The 22,051-nt window shown below is 42.6% G+C and overlaps 1 protein-coding gene across 1 annotated transcript in view; it reads right to left on the bottom strand.

Annotated features, from left to right (window-relative positions):
* Window positions 1-221: 221 nt before the first annotated feature.
* LOC128653488 (protein AATF) overlaps window positions 222-22,051 on the bottom strand; it is a 451,438-nt gene continuing 429,608 nt past the window's right edge. The window contains exon 11 of the mRNA XM_053706822.1: window positions 222-340. Coding sequence (XP_053562797.1) covers window positions 265-340 — 76 coding nt within the window. The 3' untranslated portion in view covers window positions 222-264. The remainder of the gene's footprint in view (window positions 341-22,051) is intronic.

A 22,051-nucleotide genomic window follows, 5' to 3' on the forward strand; every position in this document is an offset into this window, starting at 1 on the left:
CCGGTTACAATCTATAAACGTGATAATTTCTGCACAACGTATAAGCTACTCCAGTATGTGGTTATTGGATTTATGGAAATATCTTGGAGGTAATTACCGAAATGTAAGCTCAGCTAGATTACCAGGGAAGATATGAACCTAAATGTTTGCTATGACACTAGTGACAAATAGTTAACTGATAAGAAAAAAGCAGAGTGGACGACAGTCTGAAGAACAAGTCAATATCCCGCTGCTAAAAGCTATTTGATAAACCTAGTCTATTACTCACCTGGCATCATCGGTCATCGTGCTGTGGTCAATAGGAGCCATGAAGCTTACCAGCTTGCTATGGGCATGATATCTGCAAGAATAACCATACGACAGATTTTAATATATACAACATAATCATCAGCAAAACAATAATGGTATTTCTTAGGCAATGTATACTGTGCCCCCACATGTTAGCTTAGTGTCTTCAAAGCCAGCACATGAGTTTGATAGTTTTGGTGTGCACATAAAAATAATCCCTTTATCCTAGAATTATGATTACCTGGGTAAAACGGACATTACCCAAGTGGCATTGGGTAAAGCCTGATGTAAGCTCAGAAGATCAGCGAGTCACTGCATCAAACATCTATACGATGCACTGTAATTCCCCATCTTCACTATCTTTTTTGCCTCCGTGAAGCCCCCCTTTTTAAATCTCATTCCCCAAGGTTCACTTGGGGTGGATGCCAGAGGATCACCGGGGCAACTTCCTTGAAAGTCCCAGGAAGAGGAAAAAATAAATAAATAGTGTAGATGGGGGAATTACAGTACATCAGGCTTTACCCACAGCCGCATGGGTAATGTCAGTTTTACCCGGGTAATCCTAGGATTACCAAGATATCGGACATTACCCGTAACATATATATCTATATATATATATATATATATACATATACATACACACACACACACACACACACATACATATACACAGACATACATACATATATATATATATACACACACACACACACACACACACATACATATACACACACATACAGTGTATATATAAAGATACAAGTATCTATATACACATATGCATGCACTCTGTTTTTCTTTGCACAAAAGCAACATTAAACTGTATTATTTTGACCCTATAATTTTATGAATAATATGATGGCAGGCCTTGTGGTTTACATAGAAATCTCTCTGCATCAAAGCAGGATCTGTTAGATTGTAGGTAGCATAATATATTACTGTAACCCAAAATCACAATCCTGCATTTATCTGTATAAGATGTCATCTGCCACTTACTCACTCAAGCTTCATTTTTCAGAAGACTTCTACATAACAAAATTGCAAACCACTGATTTAAAAACGCTATGCATACAATAGTGTTGTCTGAAAAGATGAAGGCTCTTTTCTTAGTCAACATAAAGCTTGAAACAAAAAAGCCGTTATTGCTGAATCTTAAGATTTATACCATTTATATACAGTGCAATCTGAATATCCTACACAATCAGCAGCCTTTGCACACACTTCAGTTCTATCACAATTCAAAATTCCTTGTTCGGTATATTTATTTTTCAGATATTTACAGCAATGCCCTGCTTTTAATATATTAATCAGTACCATCACATCCCTCATTTTTGTGCTGTATTGTATCACTATTTATAAGATCTATGTATCCTATAACTCTTTGCTTCCCTAACCTTCGCTCAGTAAAATGATGCTGTTTTTCAATTACATAACAATAAAAAGAACAAAATATTCTAACCAACAAAGCTATAACACATAGGTAAAGCCCTGCTCAGGAGAAGCAGGCATTACAGTCCTCAAAGAGAATAATGGCTGGTGACCTAGTTACAGAAGTAAAGATCCTTGGTGCTGCTTATTGGAAGAGAAAGTTTAGGTCATTTGCTTTGTTCTCAAGGCATACTTTGATGAAAAGCATACCTAGATAGGCTCAGGAAAAGCAATGCATTATTTGTGAATTAGCTGGTAAATAGTAGATTTGCATAGATGCCTCTTGTCATTGGCTCACTGGATGTGTTCAGCTAGGTCCCTGAAGTATTTTAGTGCTCTGAATCAGGTGTTAAAGGGACATCAAATGCATAATTTTACATAATTCTGCACATAGTGCAGAATTATGTATTATCATCTTAGCGACAGGTTTAAAAATCTAAAGATTTTACCCCTCAAAGTTGAACTTACCTGGTTTAGCGAGCTCCCGCTACCAGACCAGAGTGGGAGCTCGCTACATTCAGTTCAATAGCGCGATCGGGTGCAAAGTGCTTATGAAAAAGAAGACGCGATCAGAAGATCCTGGAGAGGAGACCAGGTAAGTTCAACTTTGAGGGGTAAAATCTCTAAAATCTTTAGATTTTTAAACCTGTTGCTAAGATAATGTTACATAATTCTGCACATTATTTTTGCATTTACTGTCCCTTTAAACACAGTAATAGAAGCAATAGCGCAGTAATAAAATACTCTAACAAATGAAAGCATTTGTAATACTTTAGGCATTATGACCCATATATAGGTATAGCTGATAAACTGCAGCGCTGGTTTCGGCTAATATGTTTAGGTCAGTAAATCTAACTTTTAGATCTCCCATTTATTATTATTTTTTTTAAACTTGGCCAAATTCGCATGTACATCTGCAAGTTCTTTCTTACTGTAATTATAAAATGTCCATCCGGAGTATGGTTACTTGGCCAACACCTGCTACATGTAATTGCCTATTTGAGATAGTGACAAGCAGTTACCATAAGCTGTGTCGCTAATCTCATTACACCAGTCAATATACAGATAATTAAAATCAACAATAATTAAAACATGGCACAGAATTCCTGCCTTTCATAATATCCATATTGATAAATTTCAAATCAGTGTAGCTTGTACATTTTAACCAATTCCTTCAATAAAAACAAAAACTAACTTAATATTACCGGGTGGTAAATTTGCCCCATACTTACGGTATAAACTTTATTCATGAATTCATATCATGATTCTTCAGAAACCCCGGACATACAATTTATAAAGTTTGCTACTTAATGGGCACTGTTTTTTGTGCATAAATAGTATAAAAATATATATATTATATAGAAGAATGAGTCAGATAGAGAATACAGTTTTAAAAAAAGTCTCTAATTTACTTCAATTCTCAAATTGCTTCCTTCTCTTGTTATTTGTTTGTTGAAGAGATGATATCTTGCTAATGTAGTACATTGTTGCAAAACTGTTGCCATATTGGGCTAGATTTATCAAGCCCGTTTTCCACTTTGCAGTCATGATTTATCAAACAGTGGTCAACAGACTGTTGCTTCCCAGCCCTGTTTTCAATCTCCCCGGTCCTGCCCGAGCGTGATTGGCTGTGCACGGGTGGAGTTGTACGTGAGCGCAAAGGAACGCTCGCGTACAATGGTAAATGCAGGCAATAGATTGTTGCCCACCAGGGGAGAAGACGGGTGGACAGGGGCGAAATATGTTCGTCAGTGTTTGATAAATTGAGCCCATAGTACTGCAGACACACGCACACCCCTGAACGTCCTGCTTTTTATCACCCACAGCTGTCCTAACTCACATAGATTAGTGCAAATTAAAATAAAACATACATTAAAACTACACCATTCCTTTTTTTAAAACAATCTCTTTTTACACTTACCCACTTATTTAATCCTTTACTTAGATGCCACAAAAACATAAAACTATGCTTACCTGATAATTTTATTTCCATCTGTGGGAGGAGAGTCCACTGCTTCATTCATTACTTGTGGGAAATAAAAACCTGGCCACCAGGAGGAGGCAGACAGACCCCAGCCAAAGGCTTAAATACCTCCCCCACTACCCTCATCCCCCAGTCATTCTGCCAAGGGAACAAGGAACAGTAGGAGAAATATCAGGGTATAAATGGTGCCAGAAGAAAAATATAAAATTTAGATCCGCACACCAAAACAAACGGGCGGGAAGTGGACTCGCCTCCCACAGATGGAAATGAAATTATCAGGTAAGTATAATTTATGTTTTCCATCTTAATGGGAGGAGAGTCCACTGATTCATTCATTACTTGTGGGAACAAATACCCAAGCTCTAGAGGACACTAAATGAACAAAAACAGGAGGGTAAAAGGAGGTGGACCCTATCCTGAGGGCACCACAGCCTGTAGAACCTTTCTCCCAAACACAGCTTCCGCTGAAGCAAAAACATAAAATTTGTAAAACGTTGTAAAAGTATGTAAGAAGGACCAAGTAGCAGCCTTACAAATCTGCTCCACAGAGGCCTCGTTCTTAAAGGCCCAAGAAGAGGCCACAGCTCTAGTTGAGTGAGCCGTAATCCTCTGAGGAGGCTTATGTCCCGCTGTCTCATAGGGCAAATGGATTATGCCCCTCAACCAAAATGACAGAGAAGTGGAAGAGGCCCTCTGCCCCCTACGCTTCCCTAAATACACCACAAATAAGGACGAAGTCTGTCTGAAATCTTTTGTGGCCTGAAGATAAAACTTCAAGGCTCGAACCACATCCAAGTTATGCAGTAACCTTTCCTTAGACGAAGAAGGGTTAGGACACAAGGAAGGAATCCCAACCCAGTGCGAAGCACATCCTTATCAGCATGAAAAAAACAGGTAAGGGGGCTCAGATTGCAAGGCCGCTAACTCAAAGAACCTGCGAGCTGATGCAATAGCCAGAAGAAAAAGAACCTTCCAGGAAAGAATCTTAATGTCAAGCGCATGCATAGGCTCAAACGGAGCCCTCTGCAAAACCTTAAGAACCAGGTTTAAGCTCCAAGGAGGAGCAGAATTTCTAAAGACAGGTCTGCTCCTAGATAGAGCCTGAACAAAGGACTGAATATCAGGAAGCTCCGCTAGCTACTTATGTAACAGCACCGATAACGCCGAAATCTGTCCCTTTAAGGAACTGGCGGCAAGACCTTTAATCAGTCCATCCTGGAGAAAGACCAGAATCCTGGATACCCTAACCTTGTGCCAGGGATATCCACGTTCCTCACACCAGGATAAGTAAGCCATCCACACCTTATGATAGATGGGTGACCGGCTTCATGGCCTGGATGAGAGTATCAATTACTTTCTCAGAAAAACCTCTCTTAGCCAAGACTAGGCGTTCAATCTCCAAGCAGTCAGCCTCAGAGAATCGATATTTTGGTGTAGAAAGGGACCCTGAACCAGCAGATCTCTGCAACAGGGTAATCTCCAAGGAGGAGAAATATCAGGATATAAATGGTGCTAGAAGAAAAATATTAAAATTTAGATCTGCACACCAAAACAAAACTGGCGGGAAGTGGACTCACCTCCCACAGATGGAAATGAAATTATCAGGTAAGTATAATTTATGTTTTCCATCTTAATGGGAGGAGAGTCCACTGCTTCATTCATTACTTGTGGGAACAAATACCCAAGCTCTAGAGGACACTAAATGAACAAAAACAGGAGTTAAAAGGATGCGGACCCTATACTGAGGGCACCACAGCCTGTAGAACCTTTCTCCCAAACATAGCTTCCGCCGAAGCAAAAACATCACATTTGTAAAACGTTGTAAAAGTATGTAAGAAGGACCAAGTTGCAGCCTTACAAATCTGCTCCATAGAGGCCTCGTTCTTAAAGGCCCAAGAAGAGGCCACAGCTTGTGTAACAGCACCGATAACGCCAAAATCTGTCCCTTTAAGGAACTGGCGGCAAGACCCTTATTCAGTCCATCCTGGAGAAAGGCCAGAATCCTGGATACCCTAACCTTGTACCAGGGATATCCACGTTCCTCACACCAGGATAAGTAGGCCACCTTATGATAGATGCAACAGGTGACCGGCTTCATGGCCTGGATAAGAGTATCAATTACTTTCTCAGAAAAACCTCTCTTAGCCAAGACTAGGCGTTCAATCGCCAAGCAGTCAGCCTCAGAGAATCGAGATTTTGGTGTAGAAAGGGACCCTGAACCAGCAGATCTCTGCAACAGGGTAACCTCCATGGAGGAGAAATATCAGGGTATAAATGGTGCCAGAAGAAAAATAATGACATCCCCACCAGATCCGCAAACCACGTCCTCCTCGGCCACAACGGAACAATAAGAATGGTCAAAGCTTGCTCCTGTTTGATGCCACCACTCGAGGAAGAAGTGGCAACAGTGGAAAAATATAAATTAGGTTGAACTCTCAAGGCACCACTAAGGCATCTATCAGCTCTGCCTGGGGATCCCTGGACCGCGACCCGTATCTGGGTAGCTTTAAGTTGAGTCTGGATGCCATGAGGTCTAGCTCCGGCGTCCCCCCATCTATTGCAGATCTCCCCAAACACCTCGGGATCGAGAGACCATTCCCCCGGATGAAACGATTGTCTGCTGAGAAAATCCGCTTCCCAGTTGTCCACACCCGGAATGTGGATCACTGAGAGCGAACAACTGTGAGTCTCTGCCCATTCCAGAATCCAAGATACTTCCCTCATGGCTAGGGAGCTTCTCGTTCCCCCCTGATGGTTTATGTAAGCCACCAAGGTAATGTTGTCCGACTGGAATCTGATGAACCGGGGGGGCGACCCAAGGAGGGGCCAAGCCCTCAGAGCGTTAAATATCGCTCGAAGTTCCAGAATGTTTATTGGTAGAGTCGACTCCTCTCGAGTCCACCTGCCCTGTGCCCTTCTGGCACCCCAAGCAGCTCCCCATCCTGATCGACTTGCATCCGTGGTCACAATCTCCCAATATGGCCTCAAGAAGGATGTCCCCTGGGCCAGCTGTCCCGGATGGATCCACCAAGAGAGGGATTCCCTCACTCGGTTGTCTAGAGAGATCTGTTGGGGTAGATCTGAGTGATCGCCGTTCCATTGTCTCAACATGCATAACTGAAGAGGTATGAGATGGAACCTGGCGAATGGAATGACATCTATGCTGGATACTATGAGCCCAATCACCTCCATATAACTGGCCACAGAAGGCCTTTAAGAGCTGTGAAGGGAAAGACAGCTGGATGCAATCTTGGAATGTCTCTGATCTGTCAAGAATGTCTTCATAGATATGGAATCTATTATCATACCCAGGAACTCCACCCTGTTGCTGGGAACCAGAGAACTCTTTCCTTCGTTTATCTTCCATCCATGTGATCAAAGGAGAAGAAGAGCGCTTGAGTGGTCCTCCGCGAGACTGCAGGACAGGGACTGAACCAGCATTTCGTCCAGATAAGGAGCCACCGCAATACCTGTGGCTCTCGCTACCGCGAGCAGCGCCCTCAGAATCTTCGTAAAGATTCTTGGGGCAGTCGCCAGACCAAACGGTAGGGCCACAAACTGGAAGTGTTGGTCCAGAAGTGCGAATCTTAGCAACCTGACGTGGTCCTTGTGGATTGGCACGTGAAGGTAGGCATCCTTCAAGTCTATAGTCGTCAAATTCCCCTTCTTGAACTAGGGGCAGGATCACTCTGATCGTCTCCATTTTGAACGATGGGACTGACAGAATTTTTTTTTATGTACTATAGGTCCAGAATTGGGCGGAACGTGCCATCCTTCTTTGGGACCATGAAAAGGTTTGAATAGTACTCTAGACCCCTTTCTGCTAGAGGTACTGGAACGATTACTTGGAGAGATGAAAGATCACACACTCTACAGGGAGTGCAGAATTATTAGGCAAATTAGTATTTTGACCACATCATCCTCTTTATGCATGTTGTCTTACTCCAAGCTGTATAGGCTCGAAAGCCTACTACCAATTAAGCATATTAGGTGATGTGCATCTCTGTAATGAGAAGGGGTGTGGTCTAATGACATCAACACCCTATATCAGGTGTGCATAATTATTAGGCAACTTCCTTTCCTTTGGCAAAATGGGTCAAAAGAAGGACTTGACAGGCTCAGAAAAGTCAAAAATAGTGAGATATCTTGCAGAGGGATGCAGCACTCTTAAAATTGCAAAGCTTCTGAAGCGTGATCATCGAACAATCAAGCGTTTCATTCAAAATAGTCAACAGGGTCGCAAGAAGCGTGTGGAAAAACCAAGGCGCAAAATAACTGCCCATGAACTGAGAAAAGTCAAGCATGCAGCTGCCAAGATGCCACTTGCCACCAGTTTGGCCATATTTCAGAGCTGCAACATCACTGGAGTGTCCAAAAGCACAAGGTGTGCAATACTCAGAGACATGGCCAAGGTAAGAAACCACCACTGAACAAGACACAAGCTGAAACGTCAAGACTGGGCCAAGAAATATCTCAAGACTGATTTTTCTAAGGTTTTATGGACTGATGAAATGAGAGTGAGTCTTGATGGGCCAGATGGATGGGCCCGTGGCTGGATTGGTAAAGGGCAGAGAGCTCCAGTCCGACTCAGATGCCAGCAAGGTGGAGGTGGAGTACTGGTTTGGGCTGGTATCATCAAAGATGAGCTTGTGGGGCCTTTTCGGGTTGAGGATGGAGTCAAGCTCAACTCCCAGTCCTACTGCCAGTTTCTGGAAGACACCGTCTTCAAGCAGTGGTACAGGAAGAAGTCTGCATCCTTCAAGAAAAACATGATTTTCATGCAGGACAATGCTCCATCACACGCGTCCAAGTACTCCACAGCGTGGCTGGCAAGAAAGGGTATAAAAGAAGAAAATCTAATGACATGGCCTCCTTGTTCACCTGATCTGAACCCCATTGAGAACCTGTGGTCCATCATCAAATGTGAGATTTACAAGGAGGGAAAACAGTACACCTCTCTGAACAGTGTCTGGGAGGCTGTGGTTGCTGCTGCAGGCAATGTTGATGGTGAACAGATCAAAACACTGACAGAATCCATGGATGGCAGGCTTTTGAGTGTCCTTGCAAAGAAAGGTGGCTATATTGGTCACTGATTTGTTTTTGTTTTGTTTTTGAATGTCAGAAATGTATATTTGTGAATGTTGAGATGTTATATTGGTTTCACTGGTAAAAATAAATAATTGAAATGGGTATATATTTGTTTTTTGTTAAGTTGCCTAATAATTATGCACAGTAATAGTCACCTGCACACACCGATATCCCCCTAAAATAGCTATAACTAAAAACAAACTAAAAACTACTTCCAAAACTATTCAGCTTTGATATTAATGAGTTTTTTGGGTTCATTGAGAACATGGTTGTTGTTCAATAATAAAATGAATCCTCAAAAATACAACTTGCCTAATAATTCTGCACTCCCTGTAGAAAGGCATCTTGAGGATAGGTTTGACAGGAGGAATCTGCCCCTGGGTGGATCAGTCCTGAACCCTATCCTGTAACCCTGGGTGATAACCTCCAGAACCCAAGGATCCTGTACGTCTCTCATCCAAGCCTCTGCGAACAGAGATAGTCTGCCTCCTACGTGATCCAGCAACTGATCGGGAGCCGCCCCTTCATGCCGACTTTGTCTCGGCGGAGTTCTTGCTCTGCTTGGACTTGTTCCACGATTGAGCTGGCTTCCATGATCCCTTGGACTGCTCGGTCTTCGCAGCAGGCTGCTGGCATTGAGACTTGTCCAAACAAAAGGGACGAAAAGTAGAGCCCTAATCATCATCATCATCTTCTTATCCTGCGGAAGGAAAGCACCCTTGCCTCCTCTGACCGTAGATATGATAGAGTCCAGGCCTGGGCCAAAAAGAACTTTCCCCTGAAACGGAGGGGATAGTAATCTAGACTTGGAAGTCATGTCAGCAAACCACGACTTTAACGATAGAGACCGGCGGGCTAGAACAGAGAAACCTGATGTCTTGGCATTCAGGCGAATAACCTGCATGTTTGCATCACAGATAAAAGAATTAGCTACCCTTAAGGCTTTAATCTTTTCCTGTATCTCCTGGAGGGGAGTCTCCACCTCGACTATAGATGACAGTGCGTCACATCAATATGTAGACACTTCAGCGATCACCGCTGCCAGTTGGAAAACAAACCCCGTGAGTTGGAACATCTTTCTCAACATGGATTCTAACTTTTTATCCATGGGCTCTTTGAACGACGAACTATCTTCGAGGGGAATAGTCGTAATCTTAGCGAGCATGGAGATAGCTCCATCCACCTTAGGAATGGCCCCCCATAGCTCAAGCTGAGAGTCAGGAATGGGGAACAGTTTTTTAAAAGAGGTAGAGGGAGAAAAGGACAAGCCCAATTTCTCCCACTCATTCTTAATAATCGTAACCATCTTCACGGGAACTGGGAAAGTCTGAGGCACCACCCTGTCCTTGTAAACCCTATCTAGCTTAGGATTTGAAGGTTCTGCTGTATGTTTCGGTTCCGGGAACCTCCAATGTAGCAAGTACTTCTTTCAGTAAAAAGCGCAAATGCTCCATCTTAAACTTAAAATCTGGCTCAAATAAAAAGAGAGAAGCGCTCAAACCTGGGAACGAACAGTAGCAAAATAGCGTGTTCTATGGCTAGTTACCACCCAAGAAGCAGACTCTTTTTGCTCAACATGTGCCTTTCACAGAGAGGAACTTTCCTGAAGCATATCAGTCTGATCCTGACTTCACAGTACAGTCCAGCCCGAAATACCAGGCAATCCCTCTCTGAACGAGAGAAACAGCAAAAGCCCAGACGTACGTTTCGGGTCTCGTCAGTGAGGTGCAGCCATATCCCTCTAGGCACACTGAGCAACGGGTCCACGTCTGGATTCCCGCATCACATTTAGGGAGACTTCCCTAAGTGTCATAATTTGCACAAATAAAAAGAGAATCTGGCTCCTCTGTAGCCGGAGGTCTAGAAGATGCCGATTTTGTCCCAGAGAGAGCACCCTCCGACGAGTCGGAGGCGTCCCCCTCATCGGATAATCTCTCAGAGACCTCCAACGAAGTAGATGACCCCTGGGACGGAAGGCTATGTCTTTCCCTTCGCTTGCGCTTCGCAGGGCGTGGCAGGGCATGGAAGGACGCAGAAACCGCCTCTTAAAACTGGGCAGTGAAATCTGGCGGCCACGAGGCCCCTCCCGTGGGAGGATTAGTAGGGCCTTGGGGAGCTACATGTGTAATCTGAGATGAATGTTGGGAACGCACCTCGCGGGACGGAGAACCCTCAGAGGTGGACGGCTCAGAAGTACTAAATATCTTAATCTTTTTAGATATTGCAATCTTATCAAAGTATGTGGAACACAGTTGAGCAGGCGTATATCAACCTGTACCTCCTCAAAATAAACACAGGTATTTAATTAAAGAGGGAGTATCCTCGAACATATCAGAGTCCTCCATAGCTTGCGCCTTTAATACGGACTGTGATAGATTAAATTGCACCTTTGTACACCAATGGCCAGGGCACTCACCACATCCTATGACCTGGACCACGGAAAAACCGTTACGTCTCCCGCAAATGCCAATCAGGAAAGAGCAAGTTGAAGAGGCCACATCTGGTCACATAGAGTGCCATGCAGGACCGCCCCTGCACTATAGAGAAAACGCACCAAAAAAAAAAAAAGTTGCAACGATCTTCACCTGACTATTGACATATTGCTAGAGCCTCATCTCACACATGACGTAGCATTCACATAATAATATTATGCATAAATCCCCCCCTGTTCAATAATTCCCTTTCCAGGGATATTAACCCTTGATTCTATACAGATAAAAGGAGACACACTCTGACCCTGTCTTCTTGCGTTATCATATGTGTATAAATGAAACAATCTTACTAGAATCTATGCCATGGAACAGCAACACAGCCCTACAAGTGTGACAGGTTAGTAGCATCGCTCATGACATGGACTTGAATGAAAAAAGGCAGGCAGCGAAACTTGTCAATTTATACCCTGATATTTCTCCTACTGTTCCTTGTTCCCTTGGCAGAATGACTGGGGGATGAGGGGAGTGGGGGAGGTATTTAAGCCTTTGGCTGTGGTGTCTTTGCCTCCTACTGGTGGCCAGGTTCTAATTTCCCACAAGTAATGAATGAAGCAGTGGACTCTCCTCCCATTAAGATGGAAATCTGGACTACAAAGTCCAGTGTACAAAGTCCAGCGTTGCTAGCAGGTGTTCATTATTTGTCATTGTTATGACAAATCAACTGAGGACTGAAAATAGGAGTATTACCTCTAAAATAAGTGGTTTCACGTCCCTGAGATTATTGTATAAACGGGTGAGAGGGAAGCTACCACACTCCCCTGATTTTGTTAGCTATGCATATGATTCTATCATAAGATAATTGTTGCCAGATACCGACCTGGGCATGTGAACCCTCATTTTATAAATAGGCAACTACTCTTTAATAAGGGGGACCCACTTGCTGATTTTTGCCCTTATATGATGATGCTAGTGTCCCTTAGATCCAAGGTGTGGTGTTATGTGTGTGTCCTGTGCTGAAATGAATGTACAGGGAGACTTGAGACCCACTATTGGAAAGAGGGTGCTGTCTTTTTATCAGAAAAAATTCTCTCATAAACCTCTGTCTTTCGTTTGTGGGGATATATAGGGGCTTTGAAAAAGCCCTACTCATCAGTATGAAAAGCCTTCCTGTGACTAGTGAAAATGTGCACACCGATCAATTGCAAATCTGAGGGGAGTGCAAGTAACTGCAATGTTTATGATGATCATTAGCATCTCAGAGGAATATATGACCCCTCCCTTGAAAGGGCAGGTTCCCATCATTAAAAAGAGGGGTTGCTTGTCCCTCTATGTGGATGAACGGCCTGTGATAAGGGATCTGGAAAAGGACTTCTAACACCACATTGAATAAGAGTGTTTGTTTCTGCCGTGATTTCAAAACTTCTACATGGATACTAGTGCTGAGGAAGGACCTCTAGTTCCACCCGATTCAGCTACTTGAGAATGAGGAAAACATACATATCGTGGATGTCAGGAAGATGTTCTGCACTTCACTGAAAAAAACAATAGATAGTAGTTCTATCTATCAAGTGGACTTAAATACTACCAAGCTTATAAGTGAAGTTATCTAATGTATTCAGAAAATGAAATTATTTAATTTTTTCTGTTCTCCACAAAAAATTGTGCGAGCCAGGTGGCATTATGAAGTAGCCGGCTGGGGGTAGTCTAATACTTTATAATATTGTTACATTTTATGCTATCCAATATAAAAAATTAAGTGCATAATTTAACAAATGTATTTAGGGATACTATGGGCAATAAACATTGAAACAATTAAATATTAAAATTAGTAAAATTAGCTGGGTAATGCACCCATTAAAAAAGGATCTGGGTAGAACACTGTGTATATATATATATATATATATATATATATATATATATATATATATATATATATATATACACACACAAACATATATATATATATATATATATATATATATATATAATATCACATAGAGAAAGTGAAGTACTCACTTACAAGCTCTCAGCTAAGATTAAAAGCGAAAATGGTAGGGTTAGTTGCTACATTTGGCAAAATGGGACAAGCCCAGGTATCACGTCACGGTCCCTTCCAAAACCTGGGACCCAAAACAGCCACACAATGCAAGCTCTCAATCCAACAAACTGGGAACAAGCGAAGAGTGCACAGGCTTATGTAATCACCCTAGACATATACAAAACACAGAAGGGGACTGCACTCTCAGACTGGACTGGGTACACATCCATGACCCTGCAACATGCTCATCCCTGGGTGCTCACTGGCACTAACAGGAAGCTGCACTTTCCCCAGAGCCACAGGCAGTTCACCCCAGACAGGTCTGGGTGCAAGCCCCATAGGGAAAATTACAAAACAAATTAATACAACACACAGAGAAAGTCCAGCACTCACTTACAAGCTCTCAGATAAGATTAAAAGTAAAAATGGAAGAGTTATTTGGCCAAATGCAGTAACTAACCCTTCCATTTTTGCTTTAATTGCCTAGAAAGGGAAAAATACAACACCCCCCCCCCCCCCCAAATAATTCTTGATTGTCTTGTTTGGAAACTGGAGAAGAGAGATATATGATCATCACATACAACATATTTGCAGATACCTACTTCTGGCACAAAACTTTGCTACTTCCCTGTTTCTCTTGACTCTGCAAACGCCATTTTCTAACTTCCCATTTCTGGGAAATTTTAAGAAAAACAAAAACAGAGTATTCTGAATGTTAAAGGCACAGCTAGACCACTGGTTTTCCAACCTGTCTTCAGGTCTCCCTAACAGGTCACATTTTGAGGATATCTGAGCTGGAGCACAGGTGAAATAATCAGCTAATTAGTAAACACGGTTATTTTACCTGCTCTCACCCAAGGTAATACTGAAAACCTGGCCTTTTGGGGAGGCCTGAGGACAGGTTTGAAAACCAGTGAGCTAGACCCTACCTGTAGCAACAGTTAACCAAAATGAAAATGTTATTGGAAGTAGAATTACAAGCTCACTTTACATTTAAAGGGACAGTAAAGTCAAAATTAAACTTTCACATTTCAGAAAGAACATGCCATTTTAAACATCTTTCCAATTTACTTCTACTAACAAAATTGCTTTGTTCTCTTGATATTCTTTGTTAAAAAGTAACTCTAGGTAGGCTCCTGAACCCACCTAGGATTACTCTATTTATTATTTATAAAATATTTTACCAGGAAGGATACATTGAGACTTCTCTCGTTTTCAAGTATGTCCTAGATCCACAAAACATTGCATTGATACAATAGGGTACAATAAAATACAAAAACAATATTAATATACAATATATACAAAACTTAACATAGAACAGGTAGGAAATATATAATCAAAAATGACAGGTGCATTCTGTTTTGAGATATGTAGAGAGGGATCTCTTAAAGGATTTTAGGCTTGGGGAAGGTTTGAAAGTGTGCGGGAGGTCGTTCCATAATTGTGGTGCTCTGGAGGAAAAAACAGAATTTATGTTTACCTGATAAATTTCTTTCTCCAACGGTGTGTCCGGTCCACGGCGTCATCCTTACTTGTGGGATATTCTCTTCCCCAACAGGAAATGGCAAAGAGCCCAGCAAAGCTGGTCACATGATCCCTCCTAGGCTCCGCCTACCCCAGTCATTCGACCGACGTTAAGGAGGAATATTTGCATAGGAGAAACCATATGGTACCGTGGTGACTGTAGTTAAAGAAAATAAATTATCAGACCTGATTAAAAAACCAGGGCGGGCCGTGGACCGGACACACCGTTGGAGAAAGAAATTTATCAGGTAAACATAAATTCTGTTTTCTCCAACATAGGTGTGTCCGGTCCACGGCGTCATCCTTACTTGTGGGAACCAATACCAAAGCTTTAGGACACGGATGAAGGGAGGGAGCAAATCAGGTCACCTAAATGGAAGGCACCACGGCTTGCAAAACCTTTCTCCCAAAAATAGCCTCAGAAGAAGCAAAAGTATCAAACTTGTAAAATTTGGTAAAAGTGTGCAGTGAAGACCAAGTCGCTGCCCTACATATCTGATCAACAGAAGCCTCGTTCTTGAAGGCCCATGTGGAAGCCACAGCCCTAGTGGAATGAGCTGTGATTCTTTCGGGAGGCTGCCGTCCGGCAGTCTCGTAAGCCAATCTGATGATGCTTTTAATCCAAAAAGAGAGAGAGGTAGAAGTTGCTTTTTGACCTCTCCTTTTACCTGAATAAACAACAAACAAGGAAGATGTTTGTCTAAAATCCTTTGTAGCATCTAAATAGAATTTTAGAGCGCGAACAACATCCAAATTGTGCAACAAACGTTCCTTCTTTGAAACTGGTTTCGGACACAGAGAAGGTACGATAATCTCCTGGTTAATGTTTTTGTTAGAAACAACTTTTGGAAGAAAACCAGGTTTAGTACGTAAAACCACCTTATCTGCATGGAACACCAGATAAGGAGAAGAACACTGCAGAGCAGATAATTCTGAAACTCTTCTAGCAGAAGAAATTGCAACTAAAAACAAAACTTTCCAAGATAATAACTTAATATCAACGGAATGTAAGGGTTCAAACGGAACCCCCTGAAGAACTGAAAGAACTAAATTGAGACTCCAAGGAGGAGTCAAAGGTTTGTAAACAGGCTTGATTCTAACCAGAGCCTGAACAAAGGCTTGAACATCTGGCACAGCTGCCAGCTTTTTGTGAAGTAACACCGACAAGGCAGAAATCTGTCCCTTCAGGGAACTTGCAGATAATCCTTTTTCCAATCCTTCTTGAAGGAAGGATAGAATCCTAGGAATCTTAACCTTGTCCCAAGGGAATCCTTTAGATTCACACCAACAGATATATTTTTTCCAAATTTTGTGGTAAATCCTTCTAGTTACAGGCTTTCTGGCCTGAACAAGAGTATCGATAACAGAATCTGAGAATCCTCGCTTCGATAAAATCAAGCGTTCAATCTCCAAGCAGTCAGCTGGAGTGAAACCAGATTCGGATGTTCGAACGGACCCTGAACAAGAAGGTCTCGTCTCAAAGGTAGCTTCCAAGGTGGAGCCGATGACATATTCACCAGATCTGCATACCAAGTCCTGCGTGGCCACGCAGGAGCTATCAAGATCACCGACGCCCTCTCCTGATTGATCCTGGCTACCAGCCTGGGGATGAGAGGAAATGGCGGGAACACATCAGCTAGTTTGAAGGTCCAAGGTGCTACTAGTGCATCCACTAGAGCCGCCTTGGGATCCCTGGATCTGGCCCCGTAGCAAGGAACTTTGAAGTTCTGACGAGAGGCCATCAGATCCATGTCTGGAATGCCCCACAGGTGAGTGACTTGGGCAAAGATTTCCGGATGGAGTTCCCACTCCCCCGGATGCAATGTCTGACGACTCAGAAAATCCGCTTCCCAATTTTCCACTCCTGGGATGTGGATAGCAGACAGGTGGCAGGAGTGAGACTCCGCCCATAGAATGATTTTGGTCACTTCTTCCATCGCTAGGGAACTCCTTGTTCCCCCCTGATGGTTGATGTACGCAACAGTTGTCATGTTGTCTGATTGAAACCGTATGAACTTGGTCCTCGCTAGCTGAGGCCAAGCCTTGAGAGCATTGAATATCGCTCTCAGTTCCAGAATATTTATCGGTAGAAGAGATTCTTCCCGAGACCAAAGACCCTGAGCTTTCAGGGATCCCCAGACCGCGCCCCAGCCCATCAGACTGGCGTCGGTCGTGACAATGACCCACTCTGGTCTGCGGAATGTCATCCCTTGTGACAGGTTGTCCAGGGACAGCCACCAACGGAGTGAGTCTCTGGTCCTCTGATTTACTTGTATCTTCGGAGACAAGTCTGTATAGTCCCCATTCCACTGACTGAGCATGCACAGTTGTAATGGTCTTAGATGAATGCGCGCAAAAGGAACTATGTCCATTGCCGCTACCATCAACCCGATCACTTCCATGCACTGAGCTATGGAAGGAAGAGGAACGGAATGAAGTATCCGACAAGAGTCTAGAAGTTTTGTTTTTCTGACCTCTGTCAGAAAAATCCTCATTTCTAAGGAGTCTATAATTGTTCCCAAGAAGGGAACCCTTGTTGACGGGGATAGAGAACTCTTTTCCACGTTCACTTTCCATCCGTGAGATCTGAGAAAGGCCAGGACGATGTCCGTGTGAGCCTTTGCTTGAGGAAGGGACGACGCTTGAATCAGAATGTCGTCCAAGTAAGGTACTACCGCAACGCCCCTTGGTCGTAGCACAGCTAGAAGGGACCCTAGTACCTTTGTGAAAATCCTTGGAGCAGTGGCTAATCCGAAAGGAAGCGCCACGAACTGGTAATGTTTGTCCAGGAATGCGAACCTTAGGAACCGATGATGTTCCTTGTGGATAGGAATATGTAGATACGCATCCTTTAAATCCACCGTGGTCATGAATTGACCTTCCTGGATGGAAGGAAGAATAGTTCGAATGGTTTCCATCTTGAACGATGGAACCTTGAGAAACTTGTTTAAGATCTTGAGATCTAAGATTGGTCTGAACGTTCCCTCTTTTTTGGGAACTATGAACAGATTGGAGTAGAACCCCATCCCTTGTTCTCTTAATGGAACTGGATGAATCACTCCCATTTTTAACAGGTCTTCTACACAATGTAAGAACGCCTGTCTTTTTATGTGGTCTGAAGACAACTGAGACCTGTGGAACCTCCCCCTTGGGGGAAGTCCCTTGAATTCCAGAAGATAACCTTGGGAGACTATTTCTAGCGCCCAAGGATCCAGAACATCTCTTGCCCAAGCCTGAGCGAAGAGAGAGAGTCTGCCCCCCACCAGATCCGGTCCCGGATCGGGGGCCAACATTTCATGCTGTCTTGGTAGCAGTGGCAGGTTTCTTGGCCTGCTTTCCCTTGTTCCAGCCTTGCATTGGTCTCCAAGCTGGCTTGGCTTGAGAAGTATTACCCTCTTGCTTAGAGGACGTAGCATTTTGGGCTGGTCCGTTTTTACGAAAGGGACGAAAATTAGGTCTATTTTTTGCCTTGAAAGGCCGATCCTGAGGAAGGGCGTGGCCCTTACCCCCAGTGATATCAGAGATAATCTCTTTCAAGTCAGGGCCAAACAGCGTTTTCCCCTTGAAAGGAATGTTTAGTAGCTTGTTCTTGGAAGACGCATCAGCCGACCAAGATTTCAACCAAAGCGCTCTGCGCGCCACAATAGCAAACCCAGAATTCTTAGCCGCTAACCTAGCCAATTGCAAAGTGGCGTCAAGGGTGAAAGAATTAGCCAATTTGAGAGCATTGATTCTGTCCATAATCTCCTCATAAGGAGGAGAATCACTATCGAGCGTCTTTATCAGCTCATCGAACCAGAAACATGCGGCTGTAGCGACAGGGACAATGCATGAAATTGGTTGTAGAAGGTAACCCTGCTGAACAAACATCTTTTTAAGCAAACCTTCTAATTTTTTATCCATAGGATCTTTGAAAGCACAACTATCCTCTATGGGTATAGTGGTGCGTTTGTTTAAAGTGGAAACCGCTCCCTCGACCTTGGGGACTGTCTGCCATAAGTCCTTTCTGGGGTCGACCATAGGAAACAATTTTTTAAATATGGGGGGAGGGACGAAAGGAATACCGGGCCTTTCCCATTCTTTATTAACAATGTCCGCCACCCGCTTGGGTATAGGAAAAGCTTCTGGGAGCCCCGGCACCTCTAGGAACTTGTCCATTTTACATAGTTTCTCTGGGATGACCAACTTTTCACAATCATCCAGAGTGGATAATACCTCCTTAAGCAGAATGCGGAGATGTTCCAACTTAAATTTAAATGCAATCACATCAGGTTCAGCCTGTTGAGAAATGTTCCCTGAATCAGTAATTTCTCCCTCAGACAAAACCTCCCTGGCCCCATCAGACTGGGTTAGGGGCCCTTCAGAGATATTAATATCAGCGTCATCATGCTCTTCAGTATCTAAAACAGAGCAGCCACGCTTACGCTGACAAGGGTTCATTTTGGCTAAAATGTTTTTGACAGAATTATCCATTACAGCCGTTAATTGTTGCATAGTAAGGAGTATTGGCGCGCTAGATGTACTAGGGGCCTCCTGAGTGGGCAAGACTCGTGTAGACGAAGGAGGGAATGATGCAGTACCATGCTTACTCCCCTCACTTGAGGAATCATCTTGGGCATCATTGTCATTATCACATAAATCACATTTATTTAAATGAATAGGAATTCTGGCTTCCCCACAATCAGAACACAGTCTATCTGGTAGTTCAGACATGTTAAACAGGCATAAACTTGATAACAAAGTACAAAAACGTTTTAAAATAAAACCGTTACTGTCACTTTAAATTTTAAACTGAACACACTTTATTACTGCAATTGCGAAAAAACATGAAGGAATTGTTCAAAATTCACCAAATTTTCACCACAGTGTCTTAAAGCCTTAAAAGTATTGCACACCAAATTTGGAAGCTTTAACCCTTAAAATAACGGAACCGGAGCCGTTTTAAACTTTAACCCCTTTACAGTCCCTGGTATCTGCTTTGCTGAGACCCAACCAAGCCCAAAGGGGAATACGATACCAAATGACGCCTTCAGCAAGTCCTTTCTAAGTATCAGAGCTCCTCTCACATGCGACTGCATGCCATGCCTCTCAAAAACAAGTGCGCCACACCGGCGCGAAAATGAGGCTCTGCTTAAGCTTTGGGAAAGCCCCTAAGGAATAAGGTGTCTAATACAGTGCCTGCCGATATTATTATATCAAAATACCCAGATAAAATGATTCCTCAAAGCTAAATATGTGTTAATAATGAATCGATTTAGCCCAGAAACAGTCTACAGTCTTAATAAGCCCTTGTGAAGCCCTTATTTATGATCGTAATAAACATGGCTTACCGGATCCCATAGGGAAAATGACAGCTTCCAGCATTACATCGTCTTGTTAGAATGTGTCATACCTCAAGCAGCAAGAGACTGCACACTGTTCCCCCAACTGAAGTTAATTGCTCTCAACAGTCCTGTGTGGAACAGCCATGGATTTTAGTTACGGTTGCTAAAATCATTTTCCTCATACAAACAGAAATCTTCATCTCTTTTCTGTTTCTGAGTAAATAGTACATACCAGCACTATTTCAAAATAACAAACTCTTGATTGAATAATAAAAACTACAGTTAAACACTAAAAAAACTCTAAGCCATCTCCGTGGAGATGTTGCCTGTACAACGGCAAAGAGAATGACTGGGGTAGGCGGAGCCTAGGAGGGATCATGTGACCAGCTTTGCTGGGCTCTTTGCCATTTCCTGTTGGGGAAGAGAATATCCCACAAGTAAGGATGACGCCGTGGACCGGACACACCTATGTTGGAGAAACATAATTTATGTAAGAACTTACCTGATAAATTAGTGGCAAGAGTCCATGAGCTTGTGACGTATGGGATATGCATTCCTTCCAGGAGGGGGCAAAGTTTCCCAAACCTCAAAATGCCAATAAATACACCTCCCACCTCACTCATACCTTAGTTTAACGTGCAGCCAAGAAGTGAGGTGTAAAAGGAGTAAAAAGCATACAAAAAGAGGAAGTGGAAAAAATAAAATGCTTTATACAAAAAATCATAACCACAACAAACAGGGTGGGTTTCATGGACTCTTGCCACTATGAAAAAAATTAATTTATCAGGTAAGTTCTTAATTAAGTTTTCTTTAAAAAATTGAAAAAAACTCAAATCAAAGGCACTAGATTTAAACGGACAACTGCCTGAAGAACCTTTCTACCAAAGGCTGCTTCCGAAGAAGCAAACACATCAAAATGGTAAAATTTATGCAAAGTATGCAAAGAAGACCAAGTTGCTGCTTTGCAAATTTGATCAACTGAAGCTTCATTCTTAAAAGCCCAAGAAGTGGCAACTGATCTAGTAGAATGAGCTGTAATTCTCTGAGGCGGAGACTGCCCCTCCTCCAAATAAGCTTTGTGAATCAAACGTTTCAACTAAGATGCCAGGGAAATAGCAGAGGCTTTCTGACCTTTCCTGGAGCCAGAAAAAATAACAAATAGACTAGAAGTCTTTCTGAAATCTTTAGTAGCCTCAACATAATATTTCAAAGCTCTTACCACATTCAAAGAATGTAAAGACCTTTTCAAGAGTATTCTTAGGATTAGGACACAAGGAAGGAACAACAATTTCCCTATTAATGTTATTAGAATTCACAACTTTAGGCAAAAATGTAAATGAAGTCCGCAAAACAGCTTTATCTTGATGGAAAATCAGATAAGGAGACTCACAAGAAAGAGCAAACAAATCAGAAACTCTTCTAGCAGAAGAGATGGCCAAAATAAATAACAGTTTCCAAGAAAGTAATTTAATATCCAATTAATGCATAGGCCTGTAAAATCTTCAAAACCAAATTGAGACTCCAAGGAGGAGAAATAGATTTAATAACTTGTTTGATAAGAATCAAAGCCCCAACAAAACAGTGAATATCAAGAAGTTTAGCAATCTTTCTATGAAATAAGACAGAAAGAGCAGAGATCTGTCCTTTCAAAGTATTTGCAGACAAAGCGTTATCCAAACCATCTTGAAGAAACTGTAAAATCCTAGGAATTCTGAAAGAATGTTAAGAATAATTATAATTTCCAAACCCGATGATAAATTTTCCTTGAAAAAAAACTTACGAGCCTGTATCATAGTGCTAATCACTCTATGACTAAGTACTAAGCGTTCAATTTCCATGCTTTACATTTAGAGATTTGAGACAGAAGGTCTGGCTTTAAAGGAAGTGGCCAAGGCTGGCAACTGGACATCCGGACAAGATCCGCATACCAAAATCTGTGAGGCCA

This window comes from Bombina bombina, chromosome 3, assembly GCF_027579735.1.
Source record: "Bombina bombina isolate aBomBom1 chromosome 3, aBomBom1.pri, whole genome shotgun sequence".
Taxonomy (NCBI): domain Eukaryota; kingdom Metazoa; phylum Chordata; class Amphibia; order Anura; family Bombinatoridae; genus Bombina; species Bombina bombina.